The sequence below is a fragment of the Trachypithecus francoisi genome, unplaced genomic scaffold, assembly GCF_009764315.1.
Source record: "Trachypithecus francoisi isolate TF-2019V2 unplaced genomic scaffold, Tfra_2.0 Lachesis_group10, whole genome shotgun sequence".
Lineage (NCBI taxonomy): Eukaryota > Metazoa > Chordata > Mammalia > Primates > Cercopithecidae > Trachypithecus > Trachypithecus francoisi.
The window spans coordinates 31,141,190-31,167,305 of record NW_022681455.1 but is presented as its reverse complement, the minus strand read 5'-3'; the positions used below and the strand labels follow the sequence as shown (position 1 = coordinate 31,167,305).

The window sequence follows — 26,116 nt, the reverse complement described above, 5'->3', positions numbered from 1 at the left end:
GGGCAGATTACCTGAGGTGGGGAATTCGAGACCAGCCTGACCAATGTGGAGAAACCCCGTCTCGTCGCGGTTTTTAACCCGGACTTAAAAATATGTTTTAACGTGGCCGGGCACGGTGGCTCACGCCTGTAATGGACTTTGGAAGGCCAAAGCTGGAGGATCATGAGGTCAGAAGATCGAGACCATCCTGGCTAACACGCCGTCTCTACTAAAAATACAAAAAAATTAGCTGGGCGTGGTGGTGCATGCCTGTAATACCAGCTACTCAGGAGGCTGAGGCAGGAGAATCACTTGAACCCGGGAGGCGGAGGTTGCGGTGAGCTGAGATCGCGCCATTGCACTCCAGCCTGGGTAACAAGACCGAAACTCCCTCTCAAAAAAACCAAACCAAACCAAACAAAAAATCAGATTCTTGGCTGGGCCTGGTCGCTCACGCCTGTAATCCCAGCACTTTGGGAGGCTGAAGCAGGCGGATCACCTGAGGTCAGGAATTCCAGACCAGCTTAGCGAACATGGTGAAACCCCGACTTTACTAAAAATACAAAAATCAGCCGGGTGTGGTGATGCACACCTGTAATCCCAGCACTTTCAGGGGCCGAGGCAGGCAGATCACCAGGTGAGGAGATCCAGACCATCCTGGCTAACACTGTGAAACCCTGTTTGTACTAAAAATACAAAAAATTTGCCAGGCCGTAATGTCACATGCCTCTAGTCTCAGCTACTCGGGAGGCTAAGGTAGGAGAATCACTTGAACCCTGGAGGCAGAGGTTGCAGTGAGCCGAGATTGCGCCACCACACTCCAGCCTGGGCGACAGAGCGTGACTCTGTCTCAAAAAAAAAAAAAAAAATACAGATTCTTGAATGGACGAGGTGGCTCACGCCTGTAATCCTAGCACTTTGGGAGGCCGAGGCAGGCAGAACACTTGAAGTCAGGAGTTTGAAACCAGCGTGGCCAACATGGTGAAACTCCATCTCCCATCTCTACTAAAAATCCAAAACAATTAGCCGGGTGCAGTGGCTGGTGCCTATAATCTCAAGTACTTGGGAGGCTAAGGCATGAGAATGGCTTGAATCCAGGAGAAGGAAGTTGCAGTGAGCCGAGATGGCACCACTGCACTCCAGCCTGGGCAATAGAGCAAGACTCCGTCTCAAAAAAAAAAAAAAAGACCGGTACGGTGGCTCACGCCTGTAATCCCAGCACTTTGGCAGGCCGAGGCGGGCGGATCATGAGCTCAAGAGATCAAAGGCATCCTGGCCACATGGTGAAACCCCATCTCTACCAAATACACAAATATTAGCTGGGGGTAGTGGTGCATGTCTGTAATCCTAGCTGCTTGGGAGGCTGAGGCAGGGGAATTGCTTGAACCTAGGAGGCAGAGGTTGCAGTGAGCGGAGATTGCCCCAGTGCACTCCAGCCTGGTGACAGAGCCAGACTCCATCTCTTGAGCTGGGTATGGCAGAATGTCCCTGCAGTTCCAGCTACTCAAGAGGCTGAGGTGGGAAGATCGCTTGATCCCAGGAGTTCCAGGCTGCAGTGAGCTATGATTGTGCCTCTGCATTCCAGCATGGGCAATGTAGCAAGCAAGACCCCATCTATTGTTTTGTTTTGTTTTTGAAATGGAATTTCACTCTGTCTCCCAGGCTAGAGTCACAGCAACCTCTGCCTGCCAGGTTCAAGTGATTCTCCTGCCTCAGCCTCCCAAACAGCTGAGATTACAGGCACATACCACCACGCCCAGCTAATGTTTGTATTTTATTTATTTATTTATTTTTTTGAGACAGAGTTTCAGTCTTGTCGCCCAGGTTGGAGTGCAATGGCACAATCTCAGCTCACTACAACCTCTGCCTCCCGGGTTCAATCCAGTTAATTTTTGTGTTTTTTTGTTTTTTTTCTTCGAGACAGAGCCTTACTCTGTTTCCCAGGCTGGAGTTCAGTATCGTGATCTCAGCTCACTGCCACCTCCTCCTCCCAAGTTTAAGTGATTCTCCTGCATCGGCCTCCTGAGTAGCTGGGATTAGAGGTGCGTACCACCACGCCTGGCTAAATTTTGTATCCTTAGTAGAGACGAGATTTACTGTGTTATCCAGACTGGTCTCGAACTCTTAATCTCGTGATCCACTCGCCTTGGCCTCCCAAAGTGCTGAGATTACAGGCGTGAGCCACTGTGTCCGGCCAAGGCCCCATTTTTGAAAAACAAAATATAGGGCTGGTCACGGTGGCTCATGCCTGTAATCCCAGCACGTTGGGAGGCTGAGGAGGGCGGATCACCCGAGGTCAAGAGTTCAAGACCAGCCTGGCCAACATGGCGAAACCCCATCTCTACTAAAAATAAAACAAGTAGCCAGGTGTGGTGGCACGTGCCTGTAATCCCAGCTACTCGGGAGGCTGAGGCAGGAGAATCACTTGAACCCGGGAAGTGGAGGTTGCAGTGAGCTGAGATCACGCCATTGCACTCCAACCTGGCGACAGAACGAGACTCTGTCTCAAAAAAAAAAAAAAAGGCTGGGCACAGTGGCTCACACCTGTAATTCCAGCACTTTTGGGAGGCTGAAGTGGGTGGATTGCCTGAACCCAGGAGTTTGAGACCAGCATGGACAACATGGCAAAACCCCACTCTACAAAAAATATAAAAATTAATTGGGTGTGGTAGCACATGCCTACTGAGGTGGGTGGATCACCTGAGGTCAGGAGTTCGAGACCAGTCTGACCAACATGGAGAAACCCCCTCTCTACTAAAAATACAAAATTAGCTGGGTGTGGTGGCGCATGCCTGTAATCCCAGCTACTTGGGAGTCTGAGGCAGGAGAATTGCTTGAACCGGGGGACAGAGGTTTTGGTGAGCCGAGATTGCGCCATTGCACTCCAGCCTGGGCAACGAGAGCAAAACTCTGTCTCAAAAAAAAAAAACAAACAAACAAAAATTAGGCAGGCAAATCACCTGAGGTCAGGAGTCAGGAGTTCGAGACCAGCCTGGCCAACATGGTGAAACCCTGCCTCTACTAAAAATACAAAATTACTCCAGCCTGAGTGACAGACCAAGACTCTGTCTAAATACATACATACATACATACGTACGTATATACATAAATAATTTTAGACCCAACCCCTCTGAGTCAAGCTCTTAAGGGAAAAGGCCTGAGAAACAGCCCAGGTGATTCTCAGGCTCCTGGGAGCTTGGAGAGCACTGCACTGTACCCTTTTACCTCTGTCAGGAGCTGGTTTTCAGGACTTCCCTGCTGAATAGAGGGAATAACCAAGGGATCAAGGGAGTTGGAGGAATCAGCTCTGAACAGGAAGAGAGATGGCCCCCAAGAGGGAGGCACAGCCATAGATAAGTGGTAGGGTGAGTGTCAGGGTTAGCCCACCACCTCTGAGTGAAAGTCAGAGCCATCTCTGAAATAAAGGAGTAGAGCAGCGTGGTAGATGGTTTGAGGCCAGGGTAAGGGTTTAATGAAAGGGTTTAAGTGGTGTTTGGAGAAGGGAAGGATGGGTCTTCCCTCCAGTGGACCACCTCAGGAAGGCACTGGGAGGTGGAACTGCAGGAGGAGTACAGAAGTGCTCCAACCTTCCTGTTCCAAGTGGGTCAGGTGAAGGCAGGGTGTGGCGGGAGATGAGGGTGGAGACAGCAGCCTTCAAGGGTCCTTGTTTAGCTTGCTAAGGAGCTTGGAAACCATCCTGAGGACAAAAGGGGAATCCTTAGAGGAGGAGCAGAGAGGTATGTGGTCTGATATGTATTTCTGGATAGATCACTCTGATTATATCAAGGAGGGCAGATTTTAGATGCTTAAGACTGGAGGGAGAGAGAACAGTTAGAAAGACTCTGGCTATAATCCAAGCAAACTATGGGCTGGTTTGGTGGAGGTAGAGGAATGTCCAGATTCAAGAAACAGGAAGTTAAAAATCAGCAGGGCTTGGTGACTGTTTGAAACTAGGGGGTGTGAAGGGAGGCAGCACTCTAGGATAAACACCAGATTTGCCGACTGTTTGGGAATATCCAATTCTGTTGTAGAAGACAGGAAAATAAACAGGCTGGAGGGGACTCAAAAGAAGTGTTGCACATAGATAACTAAATTAGTCATCTGTAGATAGTACAACATATCGTGTGTACAGAGATTGAAAGGGACAGAAGGACTGAGTAGGCACTAAATATTCACAGTACCCTAAATACGTGAGACATGAGGCACTCAGGATTCATGAAGTCTCAATTTGATGGGACAGATGCACACTGCATGACCCACAGTTCAGCTGGTGTGATCATTCCCCCAACTTGCACCCTCTCCCGTGTGTTGACCCAACCCAGCACTTGGCTCCTGCTTCTCAGAATGTGTTTTACATTTATTTAATAAACCATGTTATTTGAGTATTTAAATTTGGTCCATGAGCCTTTTTGTTCCATGACCTCTCAGATTGCTTCATGCTGTTGTACCAGGAGGCTACATTGAGGTAGTTGCCCACACCTCAACCCAGTTCTGGCTTGAGTAAGCAGGCAGGTGAGAGGATGATGCCACCCAGCAGGGGTATAGGAGAGGCAGGGCCTGTTCCATGGCCAGGGCCAAGAGGAAATACTCAGTTTTGGATGCGTCAGATTTGAGGCCATATGGAACCTTAGGTGCAGATGACCAACAGGTAGTTAGTTGGATATACCGATGTGAAGAGCAGGGATATAGAGATTTGGGAGTCATTACTATTTAAAACAATGAGTCTAGATGAGACCCTGCAGGGAGACAACAGGATCCCTTCCCATTGTTCAGTCTGCATTCCCCTTACCCACTCCTTTGGTGCCCTAAAAAATAGTCACACAGCCTCACCACATAGGCACCCTGTGCAGTGTCTCCCAGGCAAGACTCCTGTTGGAAAATAACCCTTTCCCATCATTTTCTTTTCCTCAGCAACCCACTCTGCACTACGACTTCATTGCTCTTTCCGAGTCCTGCCCTGGGCAAGCCCCTTATGATGTCTCAGGCCATCTGGATAACCACCTTTCTTTTTTTTTTTTTTTTTTTTTTTTTTTTGAGACGGAGTCTCGCTCTGTCGCCCAGGCTGGAGTGCAGTGGCCAGATCTCAGCTCACTGCAAGCTCCGCCTCCCGGGTTTACGCCATTCTCCTGCCTCAGCCTCCGAGTAGCTGGGACTACAGGCGCCCGCCACTTCGCCCGGCTAGTTTTTTGTATTTTTTTAGTAGAGACGGGGTTTCACCGTGTTAGCCAGGATGGTCTCGAGCTCCTGACCTCGTGATCCGCCCGTCTCGGCCTCCCAAAGTGCTGGGATTACAGGCTTGAGCCACCGCGCCCGGCCTGACCACCCTTTCTTATGGTGCTGCAAGGAGGGCAGGTGGGCAGAGCCCCGCACATCCTGGGCTCAGGCCAGGGACCTAAGAGCTTGGGAGAAGCTGGTTCTCAGACTGAAGGCCAGAGCCCAGCACCTTGTCACCATCCTGAGGAGCATCATGGCACACAACAATCAGAGCCAAGGTGATTAGGCTTAGGGACTCAGGAAGAGCCAGGAAAAAGAGAAGAGCTCAATATAGGCCTGAAGATGTGCAGCTGCATTCGTTATTGTTCAGCTAAGATGCATTAAGCTCTGCGTGGGGCACTGTGCTAGGCACTCAGATACCACCCTGCTTCACTGAGATCCTGATGCTATCTCCTCCTGCCTGGGGAATTCATCCCTGACCCAGACCTTGTTTTATGTACCCAGTGGTGCCAAAAGGACTGGGTCTTAGGTATTAGCAAGAGTAGGACAGAAGTATAAGACCCTCACCCTTTCCCCCAGTCAAGGAATAGGTCTCTAAGAAATAACCCACTGTCGCCGGGCACGGTAGTTCACACCTGTAATCCCAGCACTTTGGGAGGCTGAGGCAGGCAGATCACAAGGTCAGGAGATCGAGACCATCCTGGCTAACACGGTGGAACCCCATCTCTACTAAAAATACAAAAAATTAGCTGGATGTGGCGGTGTGTGCCTGTAGTCCCAGCTGTTGGGGAGGCTGAGGCAGGATAATGGCATGAACCCGGAGGCAGAGCTTGCAGTGAGCTGAGATAGCACCACTGCACTCCAGGCTGAGCGACAGAGCAAGACTCTGTCTCAAAAAAATAAATAAATAAATAAGCCACTGTCCTTAAGCTCCCAAGCCTTCCCTTCAGGTGAAAAGTCTTTTTTTTTTTTTTTTGGTCTTGTGGCCCAGGCTGGAGTGCAATGGCACAATCTCGGCCCACTGCCAACTCCACCTCCCAGGTTCAAGCGATTCCCCTGCCTCAGCCTCCCGAGTAGCTGGGATTACAGGTGTACACCAACATGCCTGGCTAATTTTTGTATTTTTAGTAAAGATGGGGTTTCACCATGTTGGCCAGGCTGGCCTCAAACTCCTGACCTCGTGATCTGCCCGCCTGGGCCTCCCAAAGTGCTGGGATTACAGGTGTGAGCCATCGCACCCGGCCAGGTGAAAAAATCTTATCCATCTTTCTCAAATCCAGGAAATGGGAAAAACTGGCCTTTTTCTGACATTCACCTCCTGCCACCACCAGTAGTTAATAAGAACCCTGGTGACCTGAGCAAAATATATTTCTAACCAATATCATTTTTTTTCTTTTTTTTTTGAGACGGAGTCTCGCTCTGTCACCCAGGCTGGAGTGCTGTGGCCAGATCTCAGCTCACTGCAAGCTCCGCCTCCCGGGTTCACGCCATTCTCCTGTCTCAGCCTCCCGGGTAGCTGGGACTACAGGCGCCGCCACGTCGCCGGCTAGTTTTTTGTAGTTTTTAGTAGAGACGGGGTTTCACCGTGTTAGCCAGGATGGTCTCGATCTCCTGACCTCGTGATCCGCCCGTCTCGGCCTCCCAAGTGCTGGGATTACAGGCTTGAGCCACCGCGCCCGGCCTACCAATATCATTTTTTTTTCAACGAGCAAACATTTAAGCCTAGTAAGTGCTGTTCATTTTGCTGTTAGCAATAATACACCTTACAATAGCAGCTACTAGTTCTTGATTTCTTATTGTTAGGTCCTGCATTAACACTGGCAAGGATTATCTCATGTAATCCTTACTTGTGTGGTAGAGACTATGCTTATGTCCAGTTGCCAATGAAGAAAGCAAGGCTTGGAGAGATTCCATTACATTTGCCATGGGCATATAGCCAGTAGCTGGCATGTAGATCAGGGATTTAAACACAATGCTGTCTGTGCTGGGCCTTCAGGAGGGTGGGTGGGTATATGTGGCTGAACAGTGTATGCTGGGTACATGGGAGGGAGCCACTTGCTGCAGGGGAGGGAGGGTGGATGCAGCGTGACTTTAGTGGGGATGTGGATGACAGAGAAGATATGTCTTGGGGAATGAGTGCGGGTTTATCAGAGAAGGGAATTTCAGGCATTTTGGGAGGAGGTAGGAGTGGAGGTGGAGAGAGCCACCGTTTTGCCCTCTTGTAACTTTGGAGTTCTGGGGTTTTGAGTTTTCAGAGTCATACACCCTCCAGACCACAGTGGTCTGTGAGTTGTTGAGGAACCAGAGCAGGTGGGGACACTGGCACTACAACTACGATGGCCAGGACTTCCTTCTTAGCACACTTGAGTCTTTCAACTCCAGCAAAGGCCAGCCAGAACCAAGCAGAGCTGCAGAAGGGGAGAGGGAAGGAAACAATCCTTTCTGACCTAGAGCTGCATCTACCCTCTCTGGAAATACCTGAAAGCTGGGGTGGGACCACGGCCCACCGTAGGTAGTTGATAGTTGCGGACTGGTCAGTGTGGGGAAGGTGGAGGAGCTGAGGGCACTGTGGGAGGGATGGAGTGCAGGCCCCTCAGCCAGCCTTCAAAACTCCAATACCCATGTCCTAAATGAACACAGCTCTGTTGCTGATCGTCCTAGCCATTCTGCTTGCCTTTCCTCTCCCGTGCTTGGTCAGCCCTTTTCCCACTTGGTGTTCAAGTTCTGACCCAGGGCTGAGTACCCAAGGGCTCTCAGGGTGGGGCATCACCTACAGTCACCATGGAACACAGTGGAATGGTGCCTAAAGTCCTGGTGTGGAGGATGTGTGGCAGCTTGATAAGACCAGAGGCAACCAGTTTGTCTAGGAGGTCTTTGCCACCACTTTTCCCTGTCCCACTAACCCCCTTGGTGCATGGGACTCTCTGCAAAGCCCCTGGAGAGGAGCCATCCCAACATGCTAGGCCCTTGACTTCTGTCCTCCAGTGTCCAGCTAACTTAGCTGAGGGATGGGCTGCCCCAGCCCCCGAGTCCCTGGAACCCTAAGCCACTTACCCCCTGGGGCATGGCACTGCTCAGAGTCAGCAGTTGGCTGTGATCCCTTTGACATGAGCATAGGTTCTCCTGTCTGGTGACGCACCAAGCTGATGCTGAGTTTTTGTGTAACCTCAGATGAGCAACTGGGGTTTGGAGGCATGTAGCAAAGGTAGGGAGCCCGGCTGGTCTCACAGAGACCCACATACCCTCTTGCCTTTCAGAGCCTCCCCACATGAAGCACCCCCCAGTCTGGATCTTCTGTGGGCTTCTGGCTTCCGCAGTGGTTGTTGTGGGAGCTGCAGGTGCCTTCCTCTGGAAGAAGTGGAGAAAGGGCAGGACAGCAGGTATGCTCAGAATATCAGAGCTGGAAGCAACCTTAAGCATCACTGGACATCAGTCTCTCTGGGAGGCTGGGGCTTGAGAAAAGAAATTTCAAGAAAAGCAGCCTAGGGAATATGAAGAGAGGGAAGTGGGTTAGGGGTCCTGTTTCCTCTCTAGCTGACTTATGTTGCCTTCTCCCAATATATATATACATTCTCTCCATCTCTCTCTGTCTTTGTCTCTCTCTCTCCCTCTCCTTCCTCCCTCATCTTACCCATGAGAAGTTTTACTTCCTGAAGTATGTTTCTTTCTTCTTTTTTTTTTGAGGTGGAGTTTCACTGTTGTTGCCCAGGCTGGAGTGCAATGGTGCGATTTCAGCTCACTGCAACCTCCGCCTCCCGGTTCAAGCAATTCTTCTGCCTCAACCTTCCAAGTAGCTGGGATTACAGGTGCCCACCATCACACCTGGCTAATTTTTGTATTTTTAGTAGAGATGGGGTTTCAGCATGTTGGCCAGCCTGGTCTCAAACTCCTGACCTTGTGATCCGCCTGCCTCGGCCTCCCAAAGTGCTGGGATTACAGGCATGAGCCACCATGCCCAGGTATGTTTCTTATAAACACCCAAGCAATAAAAACCAAATCAAAACTGGGCTCTCAAACTCCTCCTATCTCTCTCTCTTTTTTACTTTTTCTTTTTTTTTTTTGAGATAGAGTCTCATTCTGTTGCCCAGGCAGTGCAGTTGCTGAGTGCAGTGGCTCGATCTCAGCTCACTGTAACCTCTGCTGCCCAAGTGATTCTCGTATCTCAGCCTCCTGAGTAGCCAGAATTACAGTCATGCACCACCACATGCAAAACAAACAAACAAACAAAAACCACCATTTTTTTGGTATTTTTAGTAGAGACAGGGTTTCACCATGTTGGCTAGGCTGGTCTCGAACTGCTGACCTGAAGTGATCCGCCCACCTCAGCCTCCCAAAGTGCTGGGATTATAGGCATGAGCCACCGCTCCCGGCTTCCTCCTATATCTCTTGATCAAACTTCAGGGGAAAACCTGCCAGATTCCCCAGGAAGGCTGCTTGGAGGTAGGTGGCGGGGTACAGGGAGGCCTGTGCCAACTTCTCACTGAACACCACTTCCAGCTTTCCTATCCCCATTTCTCTTCACAGGTGTGCTGAGAAAAGTCTACATTCCCATGTCAAGTAAGTGGGGTGGGTAGATGGGAGGGCATATGAGAGTGGGGCAGCAATTTTATGTCTGAGTTGGAAGGAAATTTCGAGTTCATTTAGTCCAAATCCTCTTTACTAGGTGAGGAAACTGAGGCACAGGATGGGGAGGTGTCATTAGCCAGGGAGTCAGAGCCAGGACTTAGAACCTGGTCCGTACCTCCTAGTTTGTTCCTAACCAATCCTCCCCACTCCTCTTGCTCTCACCTCTGACTCCCTATAGGCTACAACTAGAGTTGACTCCTCTATTTGAGGTAAGAGTATCTGGATTTGGGATAAGGTGACCTCAGTTTGCAGGTCTCATGGGGGAGATCAGAGGTTCCATTGTTGAGAAGAGGGGACTTGGTCCACAGTGAGCAAAGGAATCTGTCTAAATTACTATTAAGAGAGATCGTCTCCCATGGTGGGCCAAGCCTGAACCCTCAGCCCTCCATTTCTTCCCTTTCTTTTGCCTTCAGATTGACAGGCCTCAGAAGTCAAAATAAGTGGTTTCCTAGACCTGGTCGAGAGCAAGTCTCTATTGGTCCTAAGTGAGTTTTTTCAGCTGTTTTTTCAACCAAACAGCACCCCATCTTCCAGTGAGGGGAAGGGAAGACTGGGCTGACAGCAGCAAGGCTGCTCATCTCACCTCTCCCCATCCAGCCATGCCAGCCGCCACACCTGGTGGGGAGAGGTGGGCCTCACCTGGGTCCGCTGGCAGTGCTCTGTGAAGGGTCTTGACATTGTACTGTCATAATAAAGGTGTGTGTGAAGTATCTTTTTATGGTGACTTTCTAAGACCCAGGGAATCATGGGACCAGTTCTGATGACTCAGCCTGGTTTCCAGTCTCCTCCAGGCCCAACGGTGGTCCCCAGCACTGGTCTGGGCCTGGGAGAGCTGACCTTGGCTGAAGTGAAGCCACCTACCCTTCAGGCCTAACAGGACGGTGAGAAGGAAGGAAAGCATGCCTCAACCTCCCATCAACCCTGGGCACCCCAGGAGGGGGCCGGCTAGAACTCTAGGCATGCAGGAGGCTGACCCCTGACCTGGCTCATATCCAGCCACAAAGCAGCCAGGGACCCAGGCACCCAACCCTTGTCTGCATCCCTCTCCGGAATGGGCCTCTTGCCCAAGCCAGAAATACACCACCCACAGTACAAATTGTAATCTAAAAACAAGAGGGTGGTGTTGAGTGGGGAAATTGTGGAAGGTGTTTTAGGAGCCACTAGGAAAATGGGCAGCAGGGACTCTCTGGACTGGCTTCGGGAGAGTGCTTTTGGGGAACCTGTAGGATGGCAAGCTGAGAAACACTGGTGTGGAGATTCCGGCCAAATCCCAGGCCTGCCCCCCCCCTCCTCTGGGAGGCCGTCTTCTTGGCAGACAGCAGAGAGATGCATGACAAAGGTGCCGTGATGGTTCTGTCCTGGGGACTGAGATGGCTGGGGAGGGGCCTCCTCCTGTTCCGAAGCTTGTTCCTCCCACCCACACCAGGCCCCGTAATCTACCTGCCTTTTGGGCAGTTAAAGGCTGAGAAGTGAACACAGCTCCAACCCCACTGCCTTGTAGACCTTCAGGCAGATATGTGGCAGGTATTGAAATGCACGCATACAATTAGGCTTAAAAAGTCTACACAGACAGGAGATGGGCAAATGAACAAAGGCAACATGACAGAGTGGGGGGAAAGGCTGAAAAGACTCACGGATGCCACCAAGATTAAGACAGCTGGCCACGGGACACCCATCCCCTCAGAAGGCAAAGCCAATGACTCCAGCAGACAAGCCCAGGCAGGGCCGAGCCTGGAGCCTGAAATGAGAAGCCTTACTTAAATCGACAGAGGTCAGCGTGCCCAGTCCAGACCTGGCCTTCTGGCCTTCGAAGCTGCGGGGATCCCTGGCCCAGAGCACCCTCTGGAGCCCCCAGACTTACCCCAGGCCCTCCACTGCGATCAAGTTTTGGGAGCAGACAGACAAACATCATCTCTCACAGACAGGCATTCCGTTGGCTATTCTCTTGCAAACAGAATCAAGCACTAGGCCAGCAGCATGAGCCTCAGGATACTCAGGCCAGGCCCAGAAAAACAGACCCTGAGGGGGAGCTTAGGGCAGCCTTCCTGCACCCCTCCACAAATCACTCTCCACCTCCTCTCCATCTTTCTGCCAGCCAGCCCCACTAAACAAAGCACATCCCTCCATCTGGGGGTCTGGGGGAGGGATGCACAATGAAGCTGGGTGCCTGAGTCCCCCAGAGGAAGGAGGAACTAGATACCTAGGTCCCTGTGGGGGGCCCTTGGTGCCCGTCTGAGGCTCAGTCTTTGAGGGGATTGCAGAGGGGGGTTGCTGGAGCTCCTTTTAGCGTCTCTGAAGGGGATTCTGTGTGAGGGGATTGGGACTGGGGGTTGGGGAGCAGGAAGTAGTCCCCAGGGGAGCCATCCAGGCCCATTCAAGGGTTGAGCACTTGTTTAGGGTTAGAGCTGCCCCCTCTGGGGACCGGGATTGTCCAGCCAAGGCCATTGTCCTGCCCCCTTCCCCCAGTCCCTCCCAGGCTTCTTTGAACCTGAAGTCAGATATTTTTTTCTCCCTACCCTTGGTTTTCCCCACCCAGGGCCTAGGGCTGGAGGCCTGGGCCAGGGAGGTGGGGGAGGGAGAACGGGGCCTACTGTGGTATTAGATGTCTGAGTTTTGGTTGAGAGGGGAGCAGGGAACCTGATGTGCAGGTTCTATAGTGGAGGGGCCCAAGCGGGTGTCAGATCCCTCTGTTTGGGCAAAGGTTGGGAAACTGAGGCCCAGTCAGTCCAAAGCCTGGTCCCTTGAAGGGGAAGTAGGGGCCAACCCCTTAGTCTGTTAGATGAGGAGACTTCAGAGTATGATTCTGGAAAAGGGGTGGGAGGGATACAGCACGGAGGCCCAGTCTGGCAGTCTACTCTTGAAGATGGGGTAAACTTGGCAGGCTGGGCAGATGGTGCCAGGCACCCAGGCTGTGGGGTGGCTGGATTTTGCCAGTATCTGGATGGGAACGCCTAGGGTTCTGGATGGGTCAGGGGGAGGACATCAGGGAGCAGCTGGCCATGTGCTTATGGCTGTTGATGCATTGAGGGATAGCTCCACACACACCTTCAATAAATTTGAGGAGCTGAGAGGGTGACTGGCCCCCCGTGAAGGCACAGTGCCACAGGTCTTTGGAAAGGGGGTCAAGCACCTGGGCTCCTGAAGAACATGGTGGTGTAGGAGTGATTCCAGACAGCTGGGATGTGCAGAGCCCGAGAGAGTGCCAGGGAGCAGGTTGGGAGTTGAAAGTTGGGTGTGGTGGCTCACGCCTTTAATCCTGACACAGGGAGGCAGAGGCGGGAGGATCGCTTGAGGACAGGAATTCAAGACCAGCCTGGGTAACATAGCAAGACCCCATCTCTACTAAAAATAAAAAAATTAACAGGTCGAGGTTGTCCAAGCCTGTAGTCCCAGCCACTCAGGAGGCTGGGGCAGAAGGATTGCTTCGGCCCAGGAGATCGAGGCTGCAATGAGCCATCATTGTACCCCACTGCACTCCAGTCTGGGCAACAAAATGAGACCCTGTCTTAAAAAAAAAGGTTTCGGTGGGGGACCTGTGCCGAGGTCCTGGAGGGGCGCCCAGTTGTGTCTCCTGGTGTCCCCTTCCAGAAACACCACTGCCACCACCATTAGGCAAACATCCTTCGCCTCAGTTTCTCCCCCCCACCTCCCTCTCCTCCACCCATCCAGGGGGCGGGGCCAGAGGTCAAGGCTAGTGGGTGGGACTGGGGAGGGAGCGAGGGGTTGAGTAGTCCCTTAGCAAGCCCTCATTTCACCAGGCCCCCGGCTTGGGGTGCCTTCCTTCCCCATGGCGGGACACCTGGCTTCGGATTTCGCCTTCTCGCCCCCTCCAGGCGGTGGAGGTGATGGGCCAGGGGGGCCGGAGCCGGGCTGGGTTGATCCTCGGACCTGGCTAAGCTTCCAAGGCCCTCCTGGAGGGCCAGGAATCGGGCCGGGGGTTGGGCCAGGCTCTGAGGTGTGGGGGATTCCCCCGTGCCCCCCGCCATATGAGTTCTGTGGGGGGATGGCGTACTGTGGGCCTCAGGTTGGAGTGGGGCTAGTGCCCCAAGGTGGCTTGGAGACCTCTCAGCCTGAGGGCGAAGCAGGAGCCGGGGTGGAGAGCAACTCCGATGGGGCCTCCCCAGAGCCCTGCACCGTCCCCACTGGTGCGGTGAAGCTGGAGAAGGAGAAGCTGGAGCAAAACACGGAGGAGGCAAGTGAGCTTCGACGGGGTTGGGGTGTGGGGAGGTGGTCATGACAGGGCGCCTGATGGGGAAGTGGTCACCTGCAGCTGCCCAGACCTGGCACCCAGGAGAGGAGCAGGCAGGGGCAGCTGTCCTGGCCTGGGAGGGGTGTGTATCTACTGCAGGCAGCCCTGGCAGGCAGGGGCCAGGTGGGAACTGGAAGCTGGAATTCGAAGAGACAACTGCAGGTGAGGGCTGAGACGCCTGGGAGAGTCGGAAGTTGGCCCAGGCTGGCCTTTGCTCTGGCCCAGCCCTTGTCAGGGTCTCTCACATTTCCTAGGCCTGCCCAGGGTCAGGTCATTCATTACCGGCCCAGCACCAGACTCAGCTTGGGGTTGGTTTGAGCTTCTTTTCCCACTCTTAGTCCTGCTTGACCCTTATCAGACCCAAGATCTTGGCCTTAGGGTTAAGCAGAGCCTGGGGGTAAAAACAGTGCTTATCCCAGGATTATTGTTCCTGAAAGTCTAGGGTGTGGCTCGTTTCTGATAGGGGCTCCTGTTTGGGCTGTGTGTGTGCACGTGTGGAGATGGCTTTACCTCCAGTCAAGTATAGGGCTTGTCTTCCCTTGACCTATGCCTCAGGCCAGTGACTTGCCACTGTGTTAAGGTGCACACCCTGGCACCCCTTGTAGAGAGCTGGAGTTTGATTGACTTCAGCCTCGGTTCCAAAGTTGTAAACAAGAAAAACGGTGAGAGATTTCTCCAGGTCATTCCCCAAATGTAGAGCTGCTGAGGGATTGAAGGCATCCAGCCCTGCTGAGGACTATTAAAGATGTATCTTCCAGTCCTTCAAGGCGACAAGTGTAAGCAATTAGAGATTAAGTACTAAGCCTTGAGACCTCACAAAAAGGTGTGACTGGTTTCTGGAGTGACCGAGAAGCCCCAGCCTCTTTGCAGGAGGTCACTGCTGAGCCTTGAATGATAATGGCTGGCAATTGTGGTCCACTTCCTAAGTGCCTGGCTGTGTGCTCCGTTTATACATCATTACCTCATTAACCAGCACAAAATCTCCTAGGGGGAGGTATTATTATCCTATTTAACGGGTTTTAACTGCTAAATGATGAAGCAAGGACTTGGACCGGTGTTTACTTTATTCCAAATCTCCAAAATAGAATTTGGAAAATCTAAGATAGCAGAGGGCATTTACTAGTTTGAGTTATTGGCTGAGCAGAAGTTGGGAATGACAACAGCCTATTTGAAATTGATATGATCAAGCACCCTTTGAGGCTTCAGGACTACAAAAAGGCCTTGTTTTTTTCCTCACTAGCTGTGCTCCTCTGTCCCCCGGCAGCCTCACTGGCATGCCCCAGGGCTCAGTCCTTCAACCTCTGCTCAATCTACCCTTCCTTCCTCTCACCCACTCTCGAGGCTTAAATGCCATTTAGACACTAGATGACTACCGCGTTTTCTGTCTCCTGTGATGGCTCCCTGAACTGCTCCACCCCGATCACCCAGTTGCTCAAGGCCAAGCTCAGTCGTTCTCAGTTTCTTACACATCCTACATCCTATCCTTAGGAAACATCCTGAATCAATCACAACCTAACCCCCTGCCCTCAGCCACCATCATCTCTGCTGGGATTACCGCAGTAGCTTCTCGAATTCTACTGCTTCCTCCCTACTGTCTGTGGCCAACATGTCAACTAGAGGCTGGGCATGGTGGCTCACGCTTGTAATCCCAGCACTTTGGGAGGCCGAGGCGGGCAAATCACCTAAGGTCAGGAGTTCGAGTCCAGCCTGACCGACATGGAGAAACCCCAGCTCTACTAAAAATACAAAATTAGCTGGGCGTGGTGGCGCATGCCTGTAATCCCAGTTACTTGGGAAGCTGAGGCAGAAGAATCGCTTAAACCTGGGAGGTGGAGGTTGTGGTGAGCCGAGACCACGCCATTGCACTCCAGCCTAGGCAACAAGAGCGAAACTCTCAAAAAAAAGGAAAGAAAAGATGAGACCAGGTGCGGTGGTTCACCCTGTAATCCCAGTCCAAGGTGAGCAGATCACTTGAGGTCAGGATTTTGAGACCAGTCTGTCCAACACAGTGAAACTTCATATCTACTAAAAACACAAAAATTAGCCGGGTATGGTGGTGGGTGCCTGTAGTCCCAGCTGCTCAGGCAGCTGAGGCAGAATAGCTTGAACCCAGAAGGCAGAGATTGCAGTGAGCCGAGATCAGGCCACCGCACTCCAGCCTGGGTGAGAGAATGAGATTCCATCTTGGGGGAAAAAAAAAGTGAGAGATCATTTCACTCGGACTAAAACAAAGTCACTACGTCCGCAACAGGATCTACCTAGCCACCAGACCAGCTTTGGGCTCTGGCAGGCCCACTTGAGGGCCTTGCCATTCTTGTCCTTTGCTCAGATAATCACTTTCTCTCTCTTTAAAAGTGTCACCGTCCTCCATAATTTCCTTCCCTCCTTTATCCTACTCCTATAGACTGCTTTATTTATTTATTGTTATTTTTTTTTGAGACGGAGTCTCACTCTGCCCCTCAGGCTGCAGTGTAGTGTTGCGATCTTGGCTTACTGCAACCTCCACCTCCTGGGTTCAAGCAATTCTCCTGCCTTAGCCTCCTGAGTAGCTGGGATATAGAGGAGTGCCACGATGCCTGGCTAATTTTTGTGTTTTTAGTAGAGATGGGGTTTTGCCACGTTGACCAGGCTAGTCTTGAACTCCTGACCTCAAGTGATCTACCCACCTTGGCCTCCCAAAGTGAAGGGATTACAGGCTTGAGCCACCGCTCCCGGACTGCTTTACTTTTTTCCATAACTTCTTTTTAAACAGAGGCAGCGGTGGTAGGAAAAGGGGCGGCACGGGTCTCACTATGTTACCCCGGCTGCTTTCCAACTCCTAGGCTCAAGCAATCTGCCCGCCTCAGCCTCCCAAAGTGCTAGGATTACAGACATGAGCCACTGTGCCTGGCCATTTTTTATTTTATTTCCTTTTTTATTTTTCAGAGCAGGAGTGGAAGTTTATTATTAAAAAGTTATAGAGCAGGAAAAAAAGGAAAGTGCACTTGGAAGAGATCCAAGTGGGTGACTTGGAGAACAAGTGCCACACAGCACTTCTGTCAGTCTGGGCGTCAGGGCCCTGTCCACTTTGTGTAGCCGCTGGCTTATAGAAGGTGCTCGATAAATCTCTTGAATTCAAAAATCAATTAGGATACCTCTATAGTGAAAAAGATACAGTAAAGATGAGGGATAATCAATTTTAAAAATGAGCGTAAGTACACACAAAGCACTTTATTCATTCTTATGACACCTGTTGCTTTTTTGCTGTGTTTGGGTGTACGCATGCCATGTCATAGTTTGTGGGGCCCTCAAAGCAAGCTGGGGAGAGTATACTGAATTTAGCTTCTGAGACATGATGCTCTTCCTTTTTAATTAACCCAGAACTTAGTAGCTTACCTATTTCTCTAATGTCAAAACGTCCTTACACTGGGGGTGATACTTGAGTGAAAGAGAATTTTGCAAGTATTAAATGAGCTAGCTTCTTTTTTTGTTGGTTTTTCTTTGAGACAGAGTCTTGCTCTGTCACCCAGGCTGGAGTGCAGTGGTGCAATCTCAGTTCACTGCAACCTCTGCCTCTCGGGTTCAAGCGATTCTCCTGCCTCAGCCTCCTGAGTAGCTGGGATTACAGGCGTATGCCACCACACCCGGCTAATTTTTGTATTTTTAGTAGAGATGGACTTTCACCATGTTGGCCATGCTGGTCTTGAACTCCTGACCTCGTGTCTGCCCACCTCAGCCTCCCAAAGTGCTGGAATTATAGGCGTGAGCCACCACGCCCAGCAAAGAGCTTCTAACCTTCATAACCTGACAGGTGTTCTCCTCGAGTCCAGGGTCTCTCTGTCCTTTCACGGTGCTCTGCATCCCCTGGATGTGCCAGTTTCTGGGGGAAGAGTAGTCCCTTGTTACATGCATGAGTCAGTGAACAGGGAACAGGTGAATGACATTTGTGGAAAAGTTATTTCTAGAAGTTAGGTGGGCAGCTTGGAAGGTAGAGGCACTTCTACAGACTATTCCTTGGGGCCACACATAGGTTCTTGAATCCCAAATGGAAAAGGGAGATTGATAACTGGTGTGTTTATGTTCTTACAAGTCTTCTGCCTTTTAAAATCCAGTCCCAGGACATCAAAGCTCTGCAGAAAGAACTCGAGCAATTTGCCAAGCTCCTGAAGCAGAAGAGGATCACCCTGGGATATACACAGGCCGATGTGGGGCTCACCCTGGGGGTTCTATTTGGTGGGTTCCCCTCAGCATGTTCTGACCACATCTCCCTTCTAAGGAACATTCCTGAATCTAGGCCTTTTCCTCCCCATCAAGGGAGTGCGGGAGGCACAGGGGCAGACTCCACCCTCACCCATGAAGAGGAGTGGGGAGAGGGAGAAGATGCTTGGGCTTGGAGCTCCCTCTGGGAAGAGGTGGGAAGCTTGGATCGCGGGGTCACAAGGGCCCTGCATGCTCCCTCACTTTGCTTCTCCTTTGACTGGCCTCCCCCAGGGAAGGTGTTCAGCCAAACGACCATCTGCCGCTTTGAGGCTCTGCAGCTTAGCTTCAAGAACATGTGTAAGCTGCGGCCCTTGCTGCAGAAGTGGGTGGAGGAAGCTGACAACAATGAAAATCTTCAGGAGGTGAGGGTGGGAGGGGATACATGGGGACCTTCCCTTTCTTGGCCTAATTCCCATTGCTTCCATCCCTAGCTTGTAGCTCTCCGTCTTTGGTGCAGTGGTTCTCAGGGATGGAGTAAAATTCCTCAGTTCTGCTGGGATAAGGTCCAGAGCCAACCCTTCCAGGATCCTGCCTTTTCACACCACCTGGCTTTGCTGACACATCTAGTCACAGACCCCCGTGATGCTGTTACTCAGCAAGTCCAAAGCTTGCCCTTGTCACCCCCTTCCCACCTGCACAGATATGCAAAGCAGAAACCCTCGTGCAGGCCCGAAAGAGAAAGCGAACCAGTATCGAGAACCGAGTGAGAGGCAGCCTGGAGAATTTGTTCCTGCAGTGCCCGAAACCCACACTGCAGCAGATCAGCCACATCGCCCAGCAGCTTGGGCTCGAGAAGGATGTGAGTGCCATGTCTCTCTGCGGGCTCCATCTCTTTCCCGTTACCACCTTGCTCTCCCTAGCTCTGGCTCCTCCTCCAACTGCTCCAGGGGCTGTTGGCTTTGGACAGAATGTGCAAGCAGAGTCAGGCCCGTCTCAGCTCGTTGTCTAATGTCACTCTCCTTTCTGTCATCCACTTGCAGGTGGTCCGAGTGTGGTTCTGTAACCGGCGCCAGAAGGGCAAGCGATCAAGCAGTGACTATGCACAACGAGAGGATTTTGAGGCTGCTGGGTCTCCTTTCTCAGGGGGACAAGTGTCCTTTCCTCTGGCCCCAGGGCCCCATTTTGGTACCCCAGGCTATGGGAGCCCTCACTTCACTGCACTGTACTCCTCGGTCCCTTTCCCTGAGGGGGAAGCCTTTCCCCCTGTCTCCCTCACCACTCTGGGCTCTCCCATGCATTCAAACTGAGGTGCCTGCCCTTCTAGGAATGAGGGACAGGGGGAGGGGAGGAGCTAGGGAAAGAGAACCTAGAGTTTGTGCCAGGGCTTTTGGGATTAAGTTCTTCATTCACTAAGGAAGGAATTGGGAACACAAAGGGTGGGGGCAGGGGAGTTTGGGGCAACTGGTTGGAGGGAAGGTGAAGTTCAATGATGCTCTTGATTTTAATCCCACATCATGTATCACTTTTTTCTTAAATAAAGAAGCCTGGGACACAGTAGATAGACACACTTATCTTGGTTTGTCCTCCTTCAGTTACGGAGGTGGGGATGGGAATATCCAATGCTCATTCATACCCAAGTGAACCTGAAACCAAGGTGCCATTGAAACTCCTTAAGGTCACGCAATGTCAGAGGGAGAGCTGGGATTGCAGCCAAGTTTATTTGTACAGGGCCCTCTTAGCCTGTGACACGAGCTTTTGCTCATAGAATCAGTCACCATGTAGCTGTTACCTGTTCAGAGCTGGCTTTTTGCTTTCCCCACCCTACTCTGGAATTCTTAAATGGCTTTATACTTAGAAACCGTCTTATTTCTGTTGTACCTAAATCACCCCAACCAGAAACTTCTTTTTTTTTTTTTTTTTTTGAGACGGAGTCTTGCTCTGCCACCCAGGCTGGAGTGCAGTGGCCGGATCTCGGCTCACTGCAAGCTCCGCCTCCCGGGTTTACGCCATTCTCCTGTCTCAGCCTCCGGAGTAGCTGGGACTACAGGCGCCCGCCACCTCGCCCGGCTAGTTTTTTTTTTGTATTTTTAGTAGAGACGGGGTTTCACCGTGTTAGCCAGGATGGTCTCGATCTCCTGACCTCGTGATCCGCCCGTCTCGGCCTCCCAAAGTGCTGGGATTACAGGCTTGAGCCACCGCGCCCGGCCCAGAAACTTCTATTAATACTTTGTGCTTTCTTGATAACTTTGGTTCCCACTTAAGGTTTTTGCATACTCCGCCCATAAGTAACTCATTAGATACTAAAGTTTTATTCCTGGCTCTGCCACTAGTTCATTAGGGGTCTTTGCCCCAGAGTCATTTCCTCCGTGTAAAAAAACTTGGGCTCACTAAATCTACGTAGGAAAGGGTGGATGTGGCAGGTTGTAATAGAACAGGTCAAGATAAGGCTTTATTTCTACTGAAATGATGCTTTGACAATAGCTTGGCTTGGTGTAAGGCTCACAAAAGAAAATCACATGTACCATGTGTGGGTTAAGCAGTTTGATTCCCACTGGAACAGGCCAGCCCAGTTGCCCTCTGCTGTGTCCAACCGTGGAGCGGAGCTGTGTCGCAGCCATCACTGGTAAACTGCTATAGCTGGTTTACCAGGCTTTCTCTTCTCCTGATGGTATGGGTGAAGCCTGTAAATAAATCTTCTATCTTTGTGAACTTAACCAAATCCCGGTTACCTTATTTAAATGCCAATAGATCTGTTTTCCCTTAAACTAGAAACTTTAATTATCTGTATTCCTACCTCCAGCTCAACCCATATATTTGCACCTTTCCAGTAAGCAGGTTGTATTTCCATCTCTCCTCTCCTTTTCCTAAGATTCTGAATTAGTTCTCCAGACCTTGCCAAGTACATTCTCCCTGGAAAGCAAGGAATATATCACAGACCCACAAGAGTAAATACCCAGGAGTGAATGAAGCTGCTTGTCCTTGACTTAGAAATAAAAGCAAAGCTCTGAAAAGCCAGGTCACTACGATTTGGTCGGCAGCAGGACTAGCCACAGAGTAGGGAAGTTTTGGGGACAGGCCCTAGGTTTTCCCAGAATGCCACCAAGAACCTTAAGAACTCCCTCTTACATTTTCCATCAGTTGCAGGCATGGCTTTTGCAACTGATAGGTGCTCTGACTACAGATATTCTGGTGTCCATGGCAACATGGCCTTATAGCTTGTAATAGTGGGAACTTCCAGCTCACTGGCAATTTTCTGGAGGTGGCAATATCTTTGGCAGGAAACCATCTCTTCTATCAGCTTGGTCACCAGGGCCCTGAAGGAGTCCACATCAATCCACCCTTCTTCCCTGTAGTCATTCCCTCCTGGGGAGGGAAGGGAAGGGGGCATTTAGCAGACCCATTTGCTCGCTGCTGTGTCTACTCATGGGCAGGTGTGTCCGATGGTGCCTTGGTGGTGGACCTTAGGTCTGGATGCCAGCTCGGCACCCTGGGCATCGGAAGTCGGCCTCCCTGGCAGCCTGGATGCTGCAGCCAACACAGGCCACATGGAACCAGACGTCACAGCCATCACACTGAACCCAGGCCACTGTCTCTTCCTGGGGCAGGCAGCAACAAGGAGCTGCACAGGGCTCCCCGCCCCCAACTGCAGGGGGAGCCATGGGGGCGCTCACTGGGTACTTCCGAGGACGGCCGCGTCGATTTCTGAAGGAAGTGACAGACACAAGGGTTACTGGAAACCTGTAGAAGGCCTAGACCTTGCCACCCTATGGCTGGTCATAGGGTGAGGCCACAGAGGCACAGTGGTCTGAGGACTAAGGTGAGCCTGGACTCTGTCCTTAAAAACACATAGGGTGGGCCTAAAAACCTCTAGTGTGAGCCTGGAAGTTCCCCATCCTTAGGCACTAGAAGAATGGGGTTAAAGCCATATGAATGTAAAGCAGGACATGCCCACTCCAGTTGTTTTATAAGCACTACCCCACCCACCTCTCATTTTCTCCTGCACATAATTTTCTTTTCCTATCAGAGCGAACCCAGGTCTTGCCATTCCATCTATTCCACCTCCCGTGCCCGTCCCCCAAGCAGGGGAACCTCCTCACAGCCTAGGGATACAAGGAATCAAAAGGCAGTAAAACACTGAGAGGGCCAAGTGAGGACTCTACTTACCCAGTGGGAGTCAGTGGGGCTTTGTCTACACGGAGTTTCTTCCTGGGCTCCGTAAGGACCGGTGGCGGGCTCTCAGAAGGCTGACTCTCATCATCCAGTTCCGCCAATACTCGGTGGACAGATTTCCTCCGATTGCGTGGGGGTGGAGCAGAAGGGGTGGCCCCCACTTCCCCAGGTGGGGTGGGAACAGGCAGGCTCCTTGGTCCGCCCCAACTAGGGGAGAAGGTGAGGGGCTGGGGCCGGAGCTTGCTGAGGCTGCCGATGGAGTTCAGGATCAGTGTGGCCTTGGGGGCAGGGGAGAGGGTGCTGAGAGGCCGCTGTGGAGCCCCCTGGGAGGGCAGCATAGGCCGGAAACCAGCCCCAGCCCGGGCTTCTCGCCTAGATCGTGGGATGGTAATGGCAGCAAAGTCCTGAGGCTTGACTCGTACTTGTTGGAACATGAAGTAGAACTCCGAGGGGCTGGTTCCTGGCGGCCCTTCAGGGCCAAAGGTCAGGAGGTCTCCATCACTCAATTCCAGCCTGTGACCTCTTGGGAGTCGGACATTATTGACCAAAGTACCTGTTGATGGTGGGGCACCAGGCAAATACGGAGGACAAGAACAGAAATGACCAGAGTCAGGAGTGCAGAAATCTGGCTCTGCCTGGTTTCTGGGGAAGAACATGAAACTGCTATCAGATTCTCCCTCACATCCTAAACCCCTCAGCAGGTGACAGGTACCAGGCAGTACACTCCTTGTCAGCTGGGAACAAGTCGGTGTTTCTTGTGCTTTCCTACAAAGGATCCCTGCCCTCACTCTCCTAAGGTCCAATTTTCTTTCTTTTCTTTTCTTTTTTTTTTTTTTTTGAGATGGAGTCTTGCTCTATTGCCCACGCTGGAGTGCAGTAGCGCAATCTCAGCTCACTGCACTCCGCCTCCCAGGTTCAAGCGATTCTCCTGCCTTAGCCTCCTGAGTAGCTGGGATTATAGGCACGTGCCACCACATCTGGCTAATTTTTTTATTTTTAGCAGAGACATGGTTTTACCATGTTGGTTAGTCTGGTCTCGTACTCCTGACCTCATGATCTGCCTGCCTCAGCCTCCCAAAACGCTGGGATTACAGGCGTGAGCCACCGTGCCCTGTCCTAAGGTCCAATTTTCAAACATGCTCACTCTCCCCCAGCTCCAGCTCCAGCTCATTCAGATTCTAGCTCTACCACTTACCAGCTATGTGACCCTGGGCAAGCTTTTTGTTTGTTTTGTTTTTTTGAGACGGAGTCTCACTCTGTCGCCCAAGCTGGAGTGCAGTAGCACGATCTCAGCTCACTGCAACCTCTACCTCCTGGGTTCAAGTGATTCTCCTGCCCCAGCCTCCTGAGTAGCTGGGGTTACAGGCGCATGCCACCACACCTGGCTAATTTTTGTATTCTTTTTTCAGTAGAGATGGGGTTTTACCATGTTGGTAAGGCTGGTCTCGAACTCCTGACCTTGTGATCCTCCCACCTCGGGATCCCTAAGTGCTGGGATTACAGGCGTGAGCCCCCGCATCCGGCCTTTTTTAAAAAATTAATTAATTTTTTGGTAGAGACAGGTTTTCACCATGTTGCCCAGGCTGGTCTCGAATTCCTGAGCTCAAGTGATCCACCTGCTTTAGCCTCCCAAAGTGCTGGATTACAGGTGTGAGCCACCATGCCCAGCCCTGGACAAGTTCCTTAATCTCTTTGTGCCTCATTTTCCTTTACTGTAAATGAGGATAATATTAGTGCCACTTACATTCAATACACTTAAAATAGTGCCTGGTTCATAACGGTAAGCACTAGATGAATGTTGGCTACCATAGTCTAATAACCACAACACTCCTACAACTGACTTTACCAAGAGGAAGAGGTTTTGCCAGGGGCCAGTGGCAGAACTCAAATGTGAATCTAGGCTTTCTGAGGCTAACTCCCTCAAGTCAGGGAGAAAGACACATGCCCAGATTACTAAAAACATTATTCAACATAGAACTGCCCTAACCCAGGAACAGAGTGCCTCAGCAAAGCTGGAAACTGAATCAAGTCTAAACTTGGCCTCTAAACATCCCCTCTGTGACATCTTTCTGATGATACCCCAAGTCCTGTATGAGCTAAACGGGACCAACAAGGGTCGGTCTGGCAGAGAGCTTCTGACTGTGCATACTTCTGGTGGGAAAATGAAGGTCTGGACCGTTACCATCCATCCAATCTGATGGGAGTATGGGAGGCAGGCAGCAGGTCTTGTGGAGACCTTCCTCATTCCAGCCTGGAACTTCAACCACCCAGGGGCAAAGCTGCCCTGCTTACTGCTCACCTTGGCTGCTGTGGTCTTCCAGGCTGACCCTCCAATCATCACCCCGGGGCTCGGCGTGCAGTTCGGCGTGGATCCCAGAGATGAGGCCAGGCTCCTGCTGGGGCCGCAGAGCCACATCACACAGGTCAGCCCTGTGGCCCAAGCGATAGGTGCAGCCAGCCCCGGCGGGGGGGTGGAAGGTGTAGAGATCACCGCCCCTGCCGCCCCCTATGCGCAGCAGTTGGAAGCAGGGCAGCATGGGCGGTGCCCCCTTTGCACCACCTCTTCCACTTTAGGCATCCATTTCCTTTCCCACTCCTGGGCCACGCACCGCTGGCTTAAGTTCGCTTCCCAGTCTGATGCAACCTTGAGTTGTGCTGTGTGCAGTTTCAACTTTGAGCACACTACGTGAATAGTCCAAATTCAGAGTGCAAGCAGCCTAGGACTCAATGCAAAATTGGTTGTTAAGCCGACTTGCAAATGAAAAATTCCAGGAAGGTCTCCGTGCAATGCAAACTCAGGAACACGTCCTGTGGCACCTCACTTGAGCTAGATCCTCAGGTCGTAAAATATTTGGGGAGCCTCCAATCTGCAAGGCAAGGATACTTTAGGCAGCTCCTGTGTGTGTCGGTGTGGCGGGGCGCGCGGGGGAGGTTCTGTTATACACACGTCTACGTGCAGTACGAACACATCACCTCTGTGTAATTTGGAGAAGAGCAGCTTCTTCCTGTCAAACCTGCTTATCCTAATAGAGCACTCCTGCTTGCCTGCGCCCCGATCTTCTGGCCAATCCCTCACTCATAACTAGTTTGAACCTCCGAGGGCAATGAATCTACTGTCATCCCCAAAAGGAAATGCAAACGAGTCCTTAAGTACTCCAACAAATTGGACCTAAACCCCTACTTCCTGGCTTCTCTAGGTGGGATAAAAACAGAAAGGGGTCCCCGCGATCACGCAAGGCATACCCGGCCTTTTCCCTCTCGGCCCCAGCCCCGTTTCGGATCTACCAGCGCGGTGCAGTCTCCGAGTAGCCTCCTCTTCAAAAAGTGCCGGCCTGTGCGGCGGGTCCCGGGACCCCCTGGGCTCCTCGGCCGGAGCCGATACTGCTGCAGCTGTTTGACAGCCAGGAAGCCGGGGCCAGGAGGGGCGCGGCCTCGGCGCGCGGGCAGCGCCTACCCCTCCTTCGGAATTCCCGGGCCCGAACTTCGCGCCGAGCGAGCCCGCCCCCCGTGCCGTTTCTGATTGGCCAGCTCATTTGCTCTCTTCCACGCCATTGGACGGTTCCCCAAGATCTCCCGCCTTCCGCTTTTTCTGATTAGTTCACAAGTTTTCCCGGGTTCCCGCAGTGGGGAGGAGCCGCCTGGGCGCGGAGATGCGTCGACACATTCAGTGGGCCCAGATTTAGACGCCACTGCGCCTGC

The 26,116-nt window shown here is 51.8% G+C and overlaps 2 protein-coding genes across 3 annotated transcripts; one reads left to right on the top strand and one right to left on the bottom strand.

The window, feature by feature from the left end:
• Positions 1-13,526: 13,526 nt before the first annotated feature.
• On the top strand, positions 13,527-19,818 carry POU5F1 (POU class 5 homeobox 1). The gene is made up of 5 exons (XM_033219693.1): positions 13,527-14,011; positions 18,160-18,280; positions 18,539-18,669; positions 18,948-19,106; positions 19,288-19,818. Exons 1-5 carry the CDS (start codon positions 13,607-13,609, stop codon positions 19,552-19,554), a joined length of 1,083 nt encoding a protein of 360 aa, XP_033075584.1. The 5' UTR covers positions 13,527-13,606; the 3' UTR covers positions 19,555-19,818.
• An 828-nt stretch (positions 19,819-20,646) lies between these two features.
• TCF19 (transcription factor 19) lies at positions 20,647-26,113 on the bottom strand. 2 transcript variants are annotated; one of them, XM_033219654.1, is made up of 4 exons: positions 25,703-26,082; positions 24,717-25,284; positions 22,412-22,970; positions 20,647-21,949 (listed from the first exon to the last, which is right to left on the bottom strand). In XM_033219654.1, exons 2-4 carry the CDS (start codon positions 24,952-24,954, stop codon positions 21,709-21,711), a joined length of 1,038 nt encoding a protein of 345 aa, XP_033075545.1. In that variant the 5' UTR covers positions 24,955-25,284; positions 25,703-26,082; the 3' UTR covers positions 20,647-21,708. The 2 variants fall into 2 exon arrangements, with proteins under 2 accessions (XP_033075545.1, XP_033075544.1); XM_033219653.1 differs by having other exon boundaries at positions 24,717-26,113.
• Between the last annotated feature and the right edge of the window lie 3 nt (positions 26,114-26,116).

Excerpts from the sequence above, each read along its gene's own strand:
- POU5F1 (XM_033219693.1), top strand. The coding sequence starts at position 13,607 with ATGGCGGGACACCTGGCTTCGGATTTCGCCTTCTCGCCCCCTCCAGGC. Across the intron at positions 14,012-18,159 it reads TGGAGCAAAACACGGAGGAG|TCCCAGGACATCAAAGCTCT; the intron begins GCAAGTGAGCTT and ends TTTAAAATCCAG. Across the intron at positions 18,281-18,538 it reads CACCCTGGGGGTTCTATTTG|GGAAGGTGTTCAGCCAAACG; the intron begins GTGGGTTCCCCT and ends GGCCTCCCCCAG.
- TCF19 (XM_033219653.1), bottom strand. The coding sequence starts at position 24,954 with ATGCTGCCCTGCTTCCAACTGCTGCGCATAGGGGGCGGCAGGGGCGGT. Across the intron at positions 22,971-24,716 it reads GGAAGACCACAGCAGCCAAG|GTACTTTGGTCAATAATGTC; the intron begins GTGAGCAGTAAG and ends CACCATCAACAG. Across the intron at positions 21,950-22,411 it reads GCCCCACTGACTCCCACTGG|AAATCGACGCGGCCGTCCTC; the intron begins GTAAGTAGAGTC and ends CACTTCCTTCAG.